We start from the raw sequence: 19,180 nt of genomic DNA, 5'->3' as shown, positions 1-19,180 counted from the left end.
TTTCTTCAAAATACGGCACAGCCGATGCACGTCATGAAAATTTGACTCCCAGAATGTTGATGCACGTGTCAATCTGTAGGCAGTGACATCATTTGAGAGGCCGCTACCTGTCCACATATATATGTGTGTTATGAGGTCAGGTCTCCGGTCTGCCGTGGCGGTAGGGGGTTCTATCAACAAGACAAGTGTTGACTAGATTCCTAATGCATTTTTGGCATGATTGTTTTAATTTGTAATATTTTTCATAATGTCTTGTACAAAATTAATTTTTTTTTTTATTATCCGTAGTAGACATCAGCAGGCCAGGGATGATCTTGATGACAGGTATAGTGCTGTAAGTGCTTAATCTCTTTCATTTTGTCGATAAAATTAAGGAAATAAAAGTGTTTTAAAAAAAGAAGTGGAAATATCAATATTGATTGCATTGCCTTTAGCCATGCTCTGCATAGAGATTCAATTTTACACCCATTGGACACCAGAAATGCTAAGACAGTTAACAGCCAAGTTTGAGCTGTTGCATGTGGAGTGCCAAATTTCTTCACTTACCTGGAATGCACTTGTAAGACAATATTTGACTGCACCTGTGTTTTATTAAGGGAAAATAAGGAAACTGTCAGAAAATATCTGATGTCTGACCGTAATATCCCATCTGCAGTTGTTACTGTCTTGACGATGTGTGTTTAAAAAAAGAAATCTAGGACTTAATAATTTAAATCTTGCAGGTGTCATCACCATACATCAAAGGTCCATTGAGACGATCTCGGTCTCTCTCCCCTCGTCGGCCTCGCCCTTACCAGACAGCCTCTTCTCCTACCACGAGAGAGGAACCAGAGGAGTCTGCAACTAGGGATGCAGAACCAACAGAAGACAACATCGCAGGGAGGAGAATCGCTGACCTGAGAAAACTCCTGAAGTTAAAGGTACCTCCCTCACCCTCCAGAATCTACAAGGTTGTAATCAAGGGATTTGTGATGGATACACAAGTACACCACAAGTCTGGTCATAATGTGATGAACAGTAACAAAGGAATGCGAATGACTTTGTCCCAATTCATTTGAATACCTTGCAAGTTGACTTGGGACTTGATGACTTGTACTGTGACGGACTTGTGATGACTTGTAATCCATCACAAATGCTTTGACTGCACCATTGTGAATCTCCTAAAACTTTGCTAGATTTTGGTGGATTCAGGACTACAGTGCCTCAGCATGTGCTAAAAGTGAGACTTGGTGGTCAAATTTCGTAAGATAAAAGAAAGCTTCATTGAATTACTGCATATTGGCAGATTTTGACGAATTCTGGAAGCCTCCAGGCAAAAGTGCCTTGGTAGTTGTTAAGCAGTTCACGTCAGATGACGTGTATACACGCAAAGGTTTTGCGGTATTCGGAATGGATGAAGGATAAACATGCAATGAGCGAGGCCGGAAATCTCTGTCTGCGACCCACACGCAGCGAGCGAGACCGGATATATCAGGGTGTGCTACCCGCAGATGACAGCATGAATTTGTCTGGCATTGAGGTTTGTGAAAACAATCTCTTGCCTGGGTCCGGTCAATGTCAAAATAATCCCGGCACAAACTGGTTAAGACACTTAAAAAATAAAAAATTTGATGGCCTTTTCTATGGTACAATATATTTAGAGACCTTGTTGATGTTATAATTGTTGTACAGAATAATGAATTGGATGAGATGCGATCTGCCCACACGAGACGCTTAGAGAGACTCAAAGCCCTTCAAGCCAGCTACAATGTCCTCAAGGAACAGATCAAGACCTATGATGCAGAAGAAAGGTACTTAAATCTGTTCTATTGCATGTTAAAAAAAAGGTGTTTTATATTGCATTCCAAACTGCCGGTTTTGAATGGGAACACACAGAATTCTTTAAAAATGGGAATAGCTTGGAAAGGTCTTTGTTCCTTATGGAAGTTTTGCCTGTGCACATGTAAATTGTATCAAAGAGATTCATTAATTAAACTTTTAACAGGGAACACACCTTGTTCCTGAGGAGTATTCAAAAAGGAATAGGAATGTTTCAAATTTTAGACACTTCCTATCCCAATCAGTGAAAAAAAGGGGGAACTTTGAGGTGATTGTCATATTCTGAATGCAGTTTTCTATGAGTGATCAAGATGAAAGTGCAGCTTAAGTTTTAGTTTTTTTCCAGACCACTCCGTCTACTCCTCTTCTTTGCTGTAAAATAAATGCAAAATTGTAGACTGGCTGACCAGGGTTGTTCGTTTGTTAAAGACATCCTCCAAAGAAGAAGAAGGGTCGTCGTTCAGAGCCACGCACGCTGCAGAAAGAGGATTCAGATGCAGTGTGGAATGAGCTGGCCTACTTCAAACAACAGACAGTCAACGTCTTACAAGAGCGGTAAGCAACAAGTTCGTTTCTGTGGTACTGACATGCTGTCGTCCCCGATTGCCGATTTAAGTTGATAGGCCAAGGTTCTAGGAGTGTGATCAAGACCTACGATGTCTATATGCCAATGCAATTGTTACAAAGAGAGAATTAGCTAGGCAGGCCTTGAACACATTAATCCTGTATGCCTGGCTCTCATGTGGAGTGTACAATCAGATGAAAAATGTTGGTGCCTGACCACAGTGTGTACCACACACACACCTCTCACGTGTCAGCAGAAAGCTCCATTTAATATGCACGGAGTCCATTATCGTAGACAATTGTTCATTCTGATTTTTTCCATTCTTATTCAGAATGAACCTCCATGAGGAATTGGATTGCCTTCGAGTCCAGACAGCAGCAGATGCCACCACCATCAAGGAACTCACAACATGCTTAGAACAAGAGAGACAAGGTTAGATGAATTCATCTCCTGAGAGATCAAGATTTCAGTTAAAAAAAAATATACAACATTTGCAAACATCGAAAAATAAAACTACCAAGTTTTTAAGAAATACCTTACTAGGATGTTGGTAAATGACAGTCTAAAGCATCCTGTACAATTATGGCACCTGGTGTGAAGTCATTTTCAAGAAAATGGTATTTTTGTATACATTTCCAACGGTAGTCGGCCGACCACCGTTGGAAAAACCTAACTATATTTCAACTACTGCTCCAAATTGACCCTTTTTCAGCCCAAATTTTGTTTGGTATTGGTTACATGTTCATGAACGGGTGCAGGCCAGCCAGACTGGTTCCCTTACCTTAAAATTTTCTGGCAACTATAAATTGATCCATTTCATCTTTAGTGGAGTCAGGGAACCAGACTACTTGAACAATTTTGTTTTTCTTGGTTTTTCCAGCATTTTCGAACATAAAACTTCAAACATGTCAGTGTAACAATATTTGATATATTATACTAACCCCTCAAATACTCCATTTCTGAAAATTACAGCAAAAGCCAATGATGTACATTCCCTTTAACACAACTGTAGCATTTAAATTCCTGTTAAAAAATAAGAAGTTTCTTGCAATTTTCTTCAAAATATAAACACCTTATTCTGACTGGTCCAGTCTCTTTATTAACCTTTTTAAATTTTTTTTTACATACATCTTGTTTTGTTTGTTTCTACAATTGTCAAAGAAGACCTTTTAATTTTTAAAAGTGGCAATCTGTGCCCAGGATTTGGAAAATTTGGCATCTCCAATCCCATGTCAAAATTTGCTGCTACATACGAATTTTGCATGTTGCTTCCAAACATTCCTGCAAGGAGTTTTTTTGCAGTTACTGTCTTTGATTGTAAATGCCTTTTCCCTTATTTTTATGTATTAAAACTCATTTTGTGAAGAGTTAGAGAAAATGTTCAATAAAAACTTGCTGCATCAAGTTTCTTTTGCGTTGTCTTTTGTCTTAGTCTTTAACGCAAACAGCTCTTTAGTAGTTCTTGTTTTTGTTGGTGTTTTTTTTCTTTTTCTTTTTAATTGATTTGTTCATGTAGTCCAATACACATGCTTGCCTCCTTTTCACCAAGTAAAAGCCTTTTTTTCTTCAGAGTTGGAGGAGCAGCTGAGCCAAGTAAGCGAAGCAAACAGAAGAGAGAAGACAGAGCGAGAACAGGCTGCAGAGCTGAGAGATAGGGTCAGTGACCTGCAGAGATTGATACAGCAACTGGAGAAAGAGAAGAATGGATTGATGAGAGACAAGAGCCACCTAGAGGCCGAGAACAGGTAACCGTCAACCACCTCATGTATCCCATATCTACCAGAATCCAAGACAGTAGAATGCTATTATCAAGAGCACTGCTACATCAAACATTTGGCGATAATGAACATGGCCTTGAGCTCCCAATGTTATATTCCAGTTGTACTGAACAATGGTGGCTTAAATCGTAACGAATGACCACTATACTATACAATGTTTAATTAACCTCAGAATGTTCATTAGAGTGAATCTCGTCCATGCTTAGGTTTGTACATTAAAGCTTTGCCACTGTTACATGTACTTTGAGTGAAGATTTAATTTGTACTCGGGTCATCCATTATTTATACAAAAATGTTGTTGAGTGCCTCTCCTTATTTGGGTGGTTTGATTGATAAATTTAATACACGGATTGGTTGATTGATAACTGGGGGCATGAGAAAACTGCAAAAGAAATAGGAATGGGGGGAGGGAATTTTTTTTTTCAATTTTCAGATTCATAAATACATGTATATGCAATCTGTCATAGGTCTACACACATTTTAAAGAAATAGTTTAAAATGGTAGAATAATAGTGTTTTTAAGGAAACAATAATTGGCATCTTTCGTTTTCATGTACAAAACTCGAACATTTAAAGGCCTTGTTTTCAATATTTTACTTTTTAACATGTCCATAAATGAGAGCTTTAAACAGCCATAACCTGTCAAAGGAATGTCTTATTGAAGTGCAACAAAGAGTATTGTAAGAAGAATGATATTCTGTTTCCCAATACCTGCAAACCCTCTTTTCGATTTAGCCAAGTTTCGTCTCATTTTGCCAGAATGCCTCACAAATGTCTTGTTTGTGCCTATGACAAAGGTCCCTAAGGATGGGCGTATCAAAGCAGCGAGCTGTGGAGGCTCAGAAAGAGACCAAAATGATGGACCTAAGGAGAACAATCAACCATCTCAAGAAGAAACTGAGTCATCTCAAGCACAGGCAGAGGCACACGGTGGCAGGAGTGTCATTCAGAAGGAGTAAGACAACCAAGGAGGTAAGAAGTGGATAGATTTGTTGCCAAATCACTTCATCTACTAACAGGCAGATAGTAGACATAGAGGGCCATGGTCTAATGGTTAGGGTATTTAGAACAATGGTATGTTGGTTCAAATCCTGATGGCAACTTAGTGTTTGTGTTCTTGGGCAAGACACTTTACCACAATTGCATTTGCCCCGGGTACCTGTGAAGGCAGGAAACTGATGTTGCTGATCTCGAGCTGCTGCAGATAACTGATCTCACTGCCATTATAAGATGGAATTTTTGCGCTTCGGGGTGATAAATCAAATTATAGGTTTTGACCTTCACCGACGTTTAAACACTGTATACTCAGTGTGTTACCTCCCGAGTGAAAGTTGGGATCTCACTGCCAGATGAACAAGGGTAATAATTGTGAAGTGCTCTTAGAAATAGTATAAAGTGCTAAGTAAGAACCAAATTTGTTATTACTTTCGGTACCCTCTGGTTCTTTTTGGAATCAAATATGTCTTTTAAGAATTAGTTACTTCACGTGGTGTATCCGCAGAATTGCCCCAAGTTATCATGCTTATCATGTTTACAAATGCTTAAAGTCACGCTTACCATACCATCAGTCATTCTATGTACAAATATCACTTATTTGATTTGACATAGACACATGATTTCAATGATTTCAACCCTCTCTTTGCAGTTCAATGATTAGAATAAGGATTTGAAGCTTTCATTTTGTAATTAGACTGGCAAAAAAAGGTTTGCAGTACAACCATGTGAGGCTGTCTGTCATGTGTGTGTTGGGAAATGAACCAGGTGTTTACTTGATATTTGAGTAGTATTCCCAGCTCATCATCAAGAAAAAGCTCATTGTAATTAGCAGGTATAAGTGAGATAATGCAGTGTTGTTTCCTCCACTTCTGCATTTTCAGCACCAGGCTATTCTGAACCGTTCAATACAAGAGATGAGCTCAATTTTCTCTGATTTTGACGGCGATGAATGGGGTGAAACTTCCACCAGGTAAAACATCCATTCAAGTTTAATTCTCGCTTAATTTTTACAGTGATAAAATTCAGAAACATAGAGCGTAAATCCCATCATCAGAAGTGTATATAAAGCATTTACTACGGCTGTTTTTGTTTAGTCACAAAAACAGTTGTTGAATCACCTCTGCCTGCCGTTTTGAAACTGTTTAGTCTAACTTTGTTTGGAATCAGGCATCAACTTTAAAAATTCTGTCACAAGTAAAATACCAATTCATTCTCATACAAAGCTGTGAGTGTGTTGTATCAACCTTGATATGACAGGCTCCACGACGATAGTGATTTGCTAGTAAACTAGTTCATTTTCAGTTGCTACACCACAACTTACGCCACCCAAAAGGAATGCGCAAGTTATACCGTAATGTGTTGTGCAAGTCGCATGATGAATCTTTCGTGAAATGTTGCGCAGCGTAAAATATTGCACAACTGGCGAATAAATTGTGGCGCAAGTGGAGTTACTCCATTGCATAAAGTTTCGTGAAATCCGCTGCAGCCTGATAGTGAGATGGTGTGACGCATTTGCATTGTAACTGTTTGTCTTCATCTTTCCAGCCCTAAGGAGAGTACCTCTCTGGAGAGTCTTGGCCAGCAGATTGTGGAGACTTCTCGTTCTGGTGAGACATTCCACACACCAAGACAGAGATCTAGAAGCAGATGTGCAGGAAGGCTGTCTCCATCTACCAGACAGGTTGGCATCAAAGAGATGCACTTTGGAACAGATTGTGTCCTTGTGGGCTTTATAACGAACGCCTTTCCCTTGAAATGAAATGAAAAGTTGGAAGGATAATTTAGACGTAGAATATATTATAGTATGGGCTCCGTGTGCATCTACGAAAGAGGGCGCCCTTTTACCTAGCAACAGCGTCAAATGGGCGGGACATTTCGCCGGTGGACACGCACTGTTTCTTGTGTGTGACGCACGTACACCAGGGGATTTGTACTATGTACGCGCAGTGGACGCGCTTCACAGCAAATGAATTGCAGTCGGGCAAGATGGTGTCGTTTTGTCACCCCCAACTGCACTCTCTTTGCCGGTGAGGGGGTACTTGTGCACGGAGTGGATAGTAAAAAGTGGGACTTTACCATGGCATGGACATTTGCATATTCTGATTATAAAATTTAGATCACAAAAAATCGAGACATTGGAGTGTAAGTCTTTATTCCAGTGTTTCTTTTCATAAACACCGCCTCAAACACAGATGCTCCAACTGTTGTGGGCCTGGGCCCAATTTCCTGGCGCTACTATGCACACGATTTTCTGCTATAAACACAGCCTCCGTCTATTTTAAGGAGACCGTAGCCAGTGAGCACAGCAAAAAGTTGTGCTTATCTCAAAGTAACATGTTGTTTAAAACGAACGCCTTTCCCATGAAATGAAATGAAAAGTTGGAAGGATCTTTAAAACTTAGAGAATATATTATTATAGTAGAGTGGGGCTTTACCATGGACATTTGCATGTTCTGATTATAAAACTTAGGTCACAAAAAATCGAGACATTGGAGTGTAAGTCTTTATTCCAGTGTTTCTTTTCATAAACACCGCCTCAAACACAGATGCTCCAACTGCTGTGGGCCTGGGCCCAATTTCCTGGCGCTACTATGCACACAATTTTCTGCTAGAAACAGAGCCTCCGTTTATTTTATTGAGACTGTAAGCAGTGAGCACAGCAAAAAGGCGTGCTTATTTTAGAGTAAATGTTTTTTTAATCGGTTTAAATAAAGGAACAATAAAAATCTCCATGCATGCGCATTCATTCAGTAGAAAGAGTACTTAAGGTTAGCACAAGTTTCTGCTATTGTCCAGGGCTGTACTTTCTGCTGATTATTCAGCAGCGCCACGAAATAGGGTCCTGACGCCATACAGAGAATTGTCATTTACTTTATGTGCATTACAATGTACAGTAGCCCAGTCTGTTGCTGAAAGCTATATAACCATTTAACATATCATGAGTAAGTAATGAAAACGCAATATATTTTAGCAATCTTGAACGAATGTGTACCTCTAAAATATTTGCTGTCAGAAAATGGACGTAATCAATTAACTTTTCCCTGTCCAACTAAATTAATCTTTTGAAATCAAACCAAAGTTGCGTTTTCAAAAGCGAAAATACGAATATTTATTTAAACACAACTCATATTTATATATAACACAACTTATCAAAATTCACCCAATGAAATTTTAAAATGTCTTTATGAGATCTGTGATTGATTTTCTTTTTTCTTTTTTCGTGTAGCTTGCATCCATTCAGAAACATCTCCGTAGGATGGCACAGGCATATGAAGAAAAACCTGCTCGCGATGTCATCTTGAAGTCTGTTGCAACACAAACGGAGAGAGGTAAGTTATTCCTTTTTCTTTACAACATCAATCCCCATTCATGTGCACATATGGGTTGATGGCTTCTGATTAGTGTCCCTGTGAACAACGATACTTCCGACATAGGTAAGCTCAGTTGATAAAGAGTTTGTCGATGTCACCGTATTCTGTGACGGGTTCAAATCCTATGCCAGTCCATTTCTTTATTCTCCCAGGTAGGGTTCAGTGCTCAAATACCCTCTCAACAGTCAAATGTAATCAGTATTTACACGTTGATTGATATGCGTAATTATTCTTGAGGTCAGAACTACTGGTTCGTGTTTGTTGAGTTACAAACATAGAGTGGTTGGGCAGACAATCATTTCATTAGACTCTGCCCAGTTCTAGTTAAATTATGAATGTTTTTTGTCAGAACAGAAAAAAACATCACGAAAGTGATGGCTGTGCCTTCCCAGCACAGCCATTTGTTTTGTTTTGAAAAATTCATCTGTTGGGGTATGATCAATTTCAGTATACATTTTAGGTACACATTCAAGTTATTTCCGGTTTGATGACGTCATCAGTAAAAACAAGAAAAGTAGTGTTAAAAAACACAAATGCCCCGCAACCATGCCTATATCCATGACATAACCATCAACTTACCTGGGTCACATGGAACGTTCATGGACATTGTTATTGTTTTCTTTAGGTTATATATATGTGTATGTAATGTATTGATGCCTATGATCCCATAATGAATTTTTGTTTTTTGCTTTTTTGTTGGGAAGTCATTGTATGTGATTGAAGCAAACTGACTGGACATTTTCAGTCTTAAGCAAGACATTTCTCAAAGGCAAATCCTTTGAGCATAATCCTTTGAGCATTTACAAGGCCTACATGGATATAAGAATTTTTAAATAATCAAAAGAAAATATGATTATTTGAATAAGCTTGAGTTATCATCATAAATCATTTCTTTGGTTTTTAATAATGAGAACAGTTGGCCTATGGGGTCCGAACAACCTACAGAGCTGCATATACATGTGCATGTACATGTAATACGGTGCATGTCTCAAGTTTTAGTAATACATGTACATGTGTTTGTTTTCTGTTGTTTCAATTAAAATTATGACTGTCCAAGAAAAAAGGGTGGAGAAGCCACATTGAGTATACAAAAACATGTATCAACAGTGTACAGGCCCCCTAATATTTCAGTGATTACTTTTGCACATGCATACTGGTTTGGTAAAAAAAAAAAAAAAAAAAAAAAATATCAAATAAAATAAAATAAAATCTATTGTTTTAATCCTAATGACCTTGGCCTTTGTCTTATTGGGTCCAAACTTATAAGTTATACTAGCAAGCTACCTTCATTGTATCAAGGTTCAAGACATACATGGACATACAATCCAGATGGAACCAAATGCACACGCACACACACACACAGTCGTTTTTTGCTATGCTTCCGAGGATTGGCTTTGTGTTTTCCTTTGTCCCTGTAATATAACACTCTCCCATAGACTAAGCACACAAACCTGCGTTCGAGGACAATAGGCACCTTCCTTCGAGGATCAATGGCCCCTTTGTGCTCCTTTTGTTGTCTGTCCTCAGGCGTAATGCCATGCAGGAACACCCACGTGTGTAAATGCCGGCAATCGTGGACATGATTTGAGATCGTGGACGTTCGGTCAATCGTGGACGTATTGTTTGCATCCCAATTCTTTTGTCCTACGTCCACGATTGCCGGTGTTTACATACACACACACACACACACGCCTTGCTTTTATCACATTTGGTCGGTTCTTTCCTTTCAATCCCCCTAAGTAAAACTAGAGCATTGTCGTTTTTTCTGGGTGTGTGTTAACAAAATTGTGTGGTTAATATTTGTGCAGGATTGGTCCGGCTTTACTGGGTCATATAATTTTCTACATGTATTTATTTGTTGTTTTTTTGTTTTTGTTTCTCACTACAACTATCCTAGAAAGAGTACAACTTGTACAGTTTGAATATGAACAATCTGGATGGCAAAAAAATATTAACAAATGATAATTTAGTGCCTGTATGTCTGGTAAAAGTAAGATTTAACTTACTTTATCCAATCTGTGGATTTTTTTTTTAATGTTCCATAGACTAATAATGTAGGGTGAAAACATAACTTTGACAGAGAAAGTGTGGACAGTATTGCATATTTCATTGGCCACATTTTTTAAAGTTTCCAAATATGTCTCTGATAAGAATCACAAAAACAAAATTGAAAAAAAAATATCTGACAAGTTTTGATTTTTCTGTCTTGTTTCTTGTTTTTAGTTCTTCAGGCTAGTATGATAGATACTGGAGTTGGTGAATATCTCCTGGATGATGATGTAGCAAGTACTGCCTCATCAAATAATACAGCTAGTTGCAGCACTATGACGGACAACACACTCACAGAACAATCTGGTAATGATCCATAAGGCCCCCCCCCCCAAGTCTTCGGTTTCTGGTATGCGCGCGTCGCCGTAGCCATGCGCGTCGGCAAAATGAAAAAGTTTTTTTTTTTCAATGAAAGATGATGTCTCAAAACCACCAAACTCACTGGTTTGACTGGAATCCTGCTGCTGCACAATTTTAACGTGTTTTTGGATGGGGTTATGATCGAGAATAAGCTTTATGTGGCCTCTCTGGACTCCCATATATTTGCACTAAGTTTAGTCGGGCACCATTTGCAGTCATCAGCCGACATTTGAGGCAAAAGAAATCGGGTAAAAAAAAAAAAAGCCGTGTCGCCGCACCACTTTTTGGGCAAGCGGAGACTTTTTTTTTTTGCCTAAGATTTCTTGTTTTTAGTTCGTATCGGCCATTATTTTCAAGCAAGTTTGAATCCTCGATCCTGATTGGTCAATCCGTGCCAACAACAGTGTGGCGTTGTACAAATAATGAATGATGTTTATGAGTGAAATAGTAAGAATAATTTCATGAGGTGTCCAATTTTTCACCGAATTAAATTATTCTTTCCATTGCATGCGAATGTGAAACGTTCATTATTTGTTTTCTACGGTCCATGTTATCTGGGCCCAATTTCACGGCGCTGCTTAACAGTTAGCGGAAAAGTTGTGCTTAGCATAGCAGAACAATTTGCTAACCTTAAGCACTATTTCAAGGCGTGGACGTGCTAACGGTTGAATGGCATGGAGATTTCTATTGTTAAGTCAATGCATTAAGCAAATTTTTCCTCCGAAGTAAGCCTTTTGCTGTGCTTTTGCTTACGGTCTCCTTGAAATAGATGAAGGCTCTGTTAGCAGAAAATTGTGTGCTTAGCAGCGCCGTGAATTTGGGCCCTGATTGGTCACTAGTGTGACCGTACAACGGAACTTCTATTTAACATGGCATGGAACTGCATTGCAGCCAGATCCGCTGGTTGGGACCAATAATTCAATGACATGTCATCAACAAATTATCCAGGCCTGCAATGTGTATCACATTTCTACGATGCGCGCTATTCCTGCAGGCTGCATGCAGGTGTGCATGTAATAGAATTAAAGCTGACATTAACAGCATGCATATGGTCCATTTTTACTGTGTGTTGGGTTTGCTTGAAGATGAATGCTTTATCCCACACATACTGGAATTTGCATCCTTGTGGAGACATTTCTTTGTTCTCGTGTAGTAAAGTTTTCGAGTTTGTAGTTTCGAAATGCTCTTATTTAACCAGAATTAATTTCCTTGGCTGAAATTCAGACTTAATATCCCTTTTCTAAAACTCTTCCATTTGCGACAGCATACCTTGGAAATTCCTAGTTTTTGAGTAAAATCAATATATATTTTTCGTGAAAACCTTGTGGAGACTATTCATCTAGAGAAATTGCCCTGTGGAGACGTATACAATCTTTTGTTCCCTATTGTGTGCATGTCTCCAGAGGGCACGGTGTATCAGATCACACATGCTCGTAGAACAAGGGAAATGTATTGCCTCTGTGTGTCACATGCCACTCAGCCTTCGGCCTTAACACGAAATGTCCAAATTTCAAAATTCCCAAATCCGGCATTCTTGGCCATGACTGTGGTTGTCTGCCATTGACATGCTAAGGTGACTAGCCCTAGCCCTTATTTACCACCATTTCCTTTTTTCCCCCAGACACAGAACTGAGAGATGTTGGTACCTCACCTCACGTTCCTCTGACCAGATTGGCTCGTAACATCAGCCGTAGGTCCCATGGGACAGGTGCCAGTGGGCCCTCCATTGCCAGCCTCAAGCAGAGAGTTGCCTCACTTCAACAACAGGTGAGAAAGTCAACCGTCATGCCGTTTGGAATACCCCTGTGTGACAGTCAGTGGACATCTCATTGCTCCTGGGCCGTGATCCCTGACTGACAGGGGTATATTGGTGAAGTCATGTCACTCAGAAGTTCACTCAGTGCAACCATGGTTATTGTTCATGCACACTGCAACGGCTCAGTGAACACCATGGGTTTACTATGGCTGTTGAGAATCCGTTTCATAATTGGCTTGATTCTCCTCTTTGAAGCAAAAACAAGCACAACTGCAGTTGTAACTGGTGTGGTGACAGTCTGCTGAAAGGCAGTGAACCATTTTCAGGTACAAATATGTGAAAATATTCTTAACCAGTTCATGCTAGGATTTTTTTCACAGTGACCGGACCCAGGCGTGGGATTGTTTTTCACGAACCTCGATCCCAGATGGGATGTCTCTGTGGGTAGCACACCCTGATATTTCAGGCCTTGCTCGCTGTGAGCGGGCCACCGACACATATTTCTGGCCTCGCTCCCTGCGTGTTTATCCGTCATCCGTTCCGAATACTGCAAAACCCAAACATAAACTGGTTAAAAGCATGATGTAAAATTGCTGTCTGGGGTCATGTGTGTTAAATGTACGTGTAATGCATCATTAGGACCGTTGTCAAGGTAGTGATCGAGCCTGACCCAGGAAAGAGTAGAGTTTATATGTCAAATTTCACCCATGATGTACTTGTGAAATTGTATGAATGCAGTCATAAAGGGTGTGACTAAAATGCCTGATGACAGCCATCGTCATTGTCATTGACATTGTCACTGTCATTGTCATTGCCAGTCTATAACAGCCTATAGACAATGTCATCTGTGACGTCATGCAGACAGGCAATCGACAGGCAAAACAAACACCCACATTTCTCAAATTATTTTGGCCCACATCAAACAGAAGTTGTCACACATTAACATGTATTAAACTCCTCCATATTTCAAACAAGTCAAAGTCCCGTGACCAAACATTCAGTTTTGTAAACAGATGTGATTCGGTCCATTTGTAATCAATTTTACAGCCATCTTCCTATGTCATTATCATGATCATGTCACTGTCAATCTCATTGTCACGGCCATTGTCACCTTCATTGTTCCTGTGGCTGTCACCAGTCGTTGCCATTGTCATTGTCAATGTCATTATCACCATCATTGTTACCGTCATTGTTGCTGTCACCAGACGTTATCATTGTCATTGACATTGACATTGTCACTGTCATTGTCATTGCCACTTTCACTGTCATTTTCTTTGTCATTTGATGTCCAGATGTCTTTGCTGAAGGAGTCTAAGACATCCTTACAGCGGACTGTGAGTGAACAGGAAGACCTTACAGAGCAGCTACAGTCAGATCTGAACCTCTCTAATCAACGACTCAAGATCTCAAGACAAACCATTCAGGTAGGTGCTTACATCAAGTCCTGGGTGAGGAGGACCTCTGCTCCATCTCCACTATCGGATTCATCCTTTGCTTAAAAATCATTGGGAAACCATTATTGTTTAAATCAAATGGAAATGCTTCGTACTTTCGTTAAACATTAGATGATTTGATGTTTCTGACACAGTGCATGGGCTATGTTGATCTGGAGTCCCCCAAGTCAAGTACCTAAGGGTTCCTTAAGTCAGAGATGAAGCAAAGGTTTCGACCATCCCCTTTGATTGCTGTGGCCTTGTGTTGTAGTGCATTGAACCCAATAGGTCGGTGTTACAAATTTCTTCTCCCCATTCAGGAGTAAATGGGTACCCGTGAGCGCAGAGATGGTTGTGTTTGATTGTGCCTATGTGGCATCATCGGAGCTGTATACTCCCCAGGGAACGGAGATGGTCTGTGGAATGTTTTCATGGGCAGGGTTAATAAAAACGACATATTGCAACATGAGCGGCTATTTATTTTTTATATTGGTGCTAACTTGCTGTGTCATCTTGCTCCAAACTCCCTGGAACAGGTACATGTAACTTTGTTATCTTGTTACCTCACAGTCTCGGTATTTCAGCTTCAAGATCCCCACTTCCAACTCCAATTGTATCCACTTCTGACTTCAAGATCACACTTGAGAATTGAGTTTGAACTTCCAATTGAACCCTCTTGTATTCCTTAAGAGTGTTCTTGAGACCCACCTGAGGATGTCATGAGTTGAACACTTACATGAGCAAGTCTGCAATGTTTTCTGTCATGGGCCATGGAAAGCACTGGTATGCTATACCCTATACCCCAAGGAAAAAAACAAATTCTTCCATATGTTGTTGTTTTGTTTTGCAGAGACTAACAGGTGAACTGGAGGAGAGCAACCGACAGAGGGCGCTGTTTGAGAAGCAGCTTGAAGACGGAGAGACAGAATCAAAGAGACATTCTGAGAACGAACGCAAGCAGATGGAAATCAGGCTCAAGGTTGGAACATAGTAAAAAAAAAAAAATTATAATCAATGACATCATTCATTGACCCCAATGTTATCTAAATTTCAATAGACTCTTTACATTCTTCTATCTGCCATCTTTGAGGTTTTATGAACGAGAGGTCCAGTTATGCAAATCTGAACATCAAAATTGAAATATCAGAAAAAAAAAAATTTTCTTCAAATACTGGGCAAGTCCAAAAATTCGCTCACGCTATGTTCCATTAGTAGCAAATGTTTAACCCTGTAAGATAGTCATGGATTTCAGTGTTTTTTTATTCTACTGTACTTGTTGGGCATCTGCAAGGAGAATACCCACAAGAAGTTTTGTCTTTACGGTGATTATGTAATTGAAGAAAACATGGTGTTACATATCAGACAAAAAGGGTACTTTTTTTTGACTTACACCGCGTTCCCACTTGATTTGGGAAAAGGTGGATCAAGATCCAGCATTTTGGTGTGATCGTTATCTTACCGCAACGAAACCGCAAGTCGCGTTTCCACTTATGCTTGATCCACCTTTTCGTACGGAAATGTTGGGTCCGAAAGGTCACTGAGTTCGGAATTACGCGCGCTCTGTGGGAGTGCCATTGTTGCATGGTTGCATGCTAGGCCAGGATGGGTCAGTTTTCAAATAGCACTATCAGAATTCACCGACAAAAATTACGCGAATTCACCAACATAAATCACGGATCCGTAGAGGATCCGTGCGTGCATAAATTGACAGGTGAATTGTGTGACATCACGGCAGAAACCAATGCATCGATAAGGGATTCCCTGGTTCTGAAGCTTCTCATTGGTTAGAAATGGTCACAAGATGTACTACGACATCAATTTCCAATTTTCTATAATCAATACTTCAGATTTGTCACCTCCGTACGTACCGCGTTATCGGCACTATTCTCATCGCATACTCGTAAGCTTTTCCATGATTCTGTGCCAAAGTGAAGTCTTTTGGTGAGTGCGGACTCAGAGTCATTTATGGATGGAAAAATAAGTAAAATTTCAGGAATGAAAAAGGTTTAGTAATGGACGAACACGCAACAAAAATAAGGCCTATATAGTATAGTTTAGGATACCACGTGCGCTTTTGCATGCGCGGTGCTAGCCCGTAGTTCAGCGGTTGTTTATTGTGCATGTTGTATACGCTGGAAATGTTCACATGAGCTACACGCCTGAAAACGTGTTTCTTCGTTCATGAGACCGCAACATTTTCGCGCCACTCGTGCACCGGGCGGATGTTAACAGGTCAAATTGCCGGATCAGATCCACCTTTTGCGTTCCCATCTGATCGTGATCCGGCAATTACCGGATCTGATCCACCAATTGGGGGATCTGTATCCTGGTCCAGAGGTGGATCAGAAAAGGTGGATCTGATCCTGATCCACCTTATAACGGTTAGCGTTCCCACTACACACAATTGCCGGATCTGATCCACCAATTGGGGGATCTGATCCGGCAATTTGGCAAAAGGTGGATCAGATCCCCCAATTGGTGGATCAAGTGGGAACGGGGTCTTAGCCTACTCTTTAGGGCCAGAACCAGAGTTGTAATTGAACAATCACAAATCAAATCCCAAGTCAATTCACAATCCCATTGTAACAGGTCAAATCACAAAATCACAAACAAAAATTGTGTTCAGCCATGTAGTTTTCAATGAGGTGCATAACTGGAACTGTGTCAGATGAGATTGAGAATTCAGATAAAGAAGGAAGATCAATCTTTAAAGGTTGAAATTGCAAGTCTTGCCAGTTCACGTTCACTGTTAATGTTTGTGTCTTGTTACCAAACACTGTCTAAATAGTCCAGTCACAGACTCCTGTGTTAGGATTTACTCAATTGTTATCTGCATGATTGATTAACCCCTTGTTAGGCCACGGACAGCTGCACTTTGATAGGAATGTGTACGTGCAGGTATTTGGCTATTGTCCATGAATGAATGCGGCCTTGCAGCAGAACTCGGCCAGGGCGTTTCCCAGCTCATGGCCCTTCATTGAGCTGCCGCCACCGCCATCAGCCGGCGTCAAGGGGTTAAATAGAAGTTGAGATCACAAGTTTTCTATTTTTTATTGTCATCAATTTGCAAAGTTCTCAATATATTGAAAATTGCAGTGATTTCCTTCCTTTGAAGGAAATCTATCTATTGCTCTTGACTGGTTAACCTACACAGGACACAAACTAAATACAAACAATACTTACGTTGTAGATGCGGATTTAATGTGTTCCTGTAAAATCTTTTAGGCTTTTGGGGTCAACGTTCATCCTCTATTACATTCTAGGTTGTGATGAACATTTGGGGAAATTTTAGTGTTAAGATTTTTTCTTGTCTGTTTTTGTTGTCAGGCGCAGTCAGGTGAGATGTCTCGTCAAGCCAATATCATCAAATCTCTCAAGATGGACCTAGAAGCTAGAGATGCAACTGTGAAATCCCTCCAAGAAAAGTGGGTAACATTTATACTGCATCCTCTGCCCAATGACTTTTGTTTTATTTTATTTTATCCTTAAATAACCAGGCTTATTAAAAACTTGCACTCGCTGCCATCACAATATATGACAGCTGTAATGAATTGTGGTGTTGAAATTCTCTGTCAGTTTTTATGAACTACTTTAGTATTTCGGATTAAGTCCTGTCCCCTTCGCATGTTGACTGCAACATGTCGTCGATTTCGTCGAAAATATGTTTTGAAAAAAGGATTAATTTCAAATGGGATTATCTTGGGATGACCTTTATTGCAGGATTAGAGGTTTTTGTCACTTTGTGAAAACACCATCGATGTGTGTCACCCCAAAGTCTTACCTCATGTTCCAGCCATGAGCGTCATGCATAACTCCATCCTTCTATCAGACTTTTGTTGGACATTTCGGTTGGACAGTTAGGGTTATGATTGGTCAAAACGTCATTGTGTGGATCTGTTTGGATAAGTGTAATTGGGTCCCCCTGTAAAATGAAATGTTTATAGTTTGTGTACGTTTTTTGAGTAAAGAATTGATTGATACAAGTGATTTGAATCCTGACTTTTTATATTGTTTTTTAGGGTTAGTCGTCAGGACAGAGACATCAACCAGAAGAGATCGTTGATAGAAGATCTGAAAGCCCGAGCTAGATCCATAGACAGTGATAACAAAGTAGCAACACGTGCTACGGTAAGCAAACAGCAGTCATTGTTTCATCAGGAACTGTTCCTACAAATATGGACTCAATTGTAAAACTATACACTCAGTGGTAAAGATAAAAAACGTTATTGGTACTTGGTGAAATGTTAGCTCCATTTCTGCCGCTCGTCCACTCGCAAATGCATTCTTCAGGCATGAAATTTTTCCTCGGATCCACTGTTTCCTCGTTTTTTTACTTCTCATGAATGCAATTACAAATTGAAAAATACTGTACAAAGTGTTCAGTGGTTTGGAGTTTCCTCGTTTTTTCAAAATTCCCAGTTGCATGCCCGATTCTTGTCTGCACTAATGGGTAAATCGAAAAATTCATCACGTTAGTAGATTCCAAAATTGTTCATTCTTCATTGCATTATGTCCACCCATTTCCTGAAGATCATGAGTTTAATAAAGCTCAATACTAGTCACATTAGAGGAATCCTTAAGAACTAGAACTATACTAATAGATTGACACTTTCATACTTGGAAATTTGCAGGAAATATTGGAGGAGAAGATCTCAGCTTTGACAGAATTGAATGAAAAGAAGCGGGTTGAGATTGACTCCATCAGGAAACAGCTGTCCACCGTTACCAAGGAGAAACGGCATTATGAGCAGCTGTACGTGAAATGCAAGACAGAACTGGACAGGAAGGTATGACAGCTAAAAGATTTCCATCAAAAGTCATTTCTGATTGACCAATCCAATATGCTGATTCTGTGATGTTTTGACCAATCACAACCGGGATCATGGGCTACTTACCTCTCAAAATGTGATTTTGTGGAATTCTGTAACAATATTAATCAAGCAAAGCTGTTTTTGCTCTGTATTATTGCTTACTATCTCATTGAAACAAATACAGTTTTGCTACGATATTTACGTTGAACAATGTGGTTCATAGTCTAGCAGAGCAAGACGTTA

General features: G+C 39.8%; 1 protein-coding gene across 5 annotated transcripts in view; it reads left to right on the top strand.

The window, feature by feature from the left end:
- LOC119740263 (centlein-like) overlaps positions 1-19,180 on the top strand; it is a 28,332-nt gene that overhangs the window by 7,857 nt on the left and 1,295 nt on the right. For 4 of the 5 annotated variants that reach the window (XM_038215520.1, XM_038215524.1, XM_038215522.1 and 1 more), the window contains exons 14-30: positions 289-334; positions 723-920; positions 1,672-1,790; positions 2,248-2,373; positions 2,715-2,815; positions 3,954-4,128; positions 4,959-5,133; positions 6,039-6,127; positions 6,703-6,838; positions 8,384-8,486; positions 10,752-10,883; positions 12,559-12,704; positions 13,986-14,117; positions 14,977-15,105; positions 17,454-17,551; positions 18,146-18,254; positions 18,758-18,913. In XM_038215520.1, the coding sequence (XP_038071448.1) occupies positions 289-334; positions 723-920; positions 1,672-1,790; positions 2,248-2,373; positions 2,715-2,815; positions 3,954-4,128; positions 4,959-5,133; positions 6,039-6,127; positions 6,703-6,838; positions 8,384-8,486; positions 10,752-10,883; positions 12,559-12,704; positions 13,986-14,117; positions 14,977-15,105; positions 17,454-17,551; positions 18,146-18,254; positions 18,758-18,913 (2,170 nt within the window). The remainder of the gene's footprint in view (positions 1-288; positions 335-722; positions 921-1,671; positions 1,791-2,247; positions 2,374-2,714; positions 2,816-3,953; positions 4,129-4,958; positions 5,134-6,038; positions 6,128-6,702; positions 6,839-8,383; positions 8,487-10,751; positions 10,884-12,558; positions 12,705-13,985; positions 14,118-14,976; positions 15,106-17,453; positions 17,552-18,145; positions 18,255-18,757; positions 18,914-19,180) is intronic. The other variant, XM_038215521.1, reaches the window with a different exon arrangement.

The sequence above is a fragment of the Patiria miniata genome, unplaced genomic scaffold (genome assembly GCF_015706575.1).
Source record: "Patiria miniata isolate m_02_andy unplaced genomic scaffold, ASM1570657v1 HiC_scaffold_5, whole genome shotgun sequence".
In the NCBI taxonomy this organism is placed as follows: Eukaryota; Metazoa; Echinodermata; class Asteroidea; order Valvatida; family Asterinidae; genus Patiria; species Patiria miniata.
Note: the sequence above shows the minus strand (reverse complement) of the source record. Positions and strands in the feature narration are given on the sequence as shown.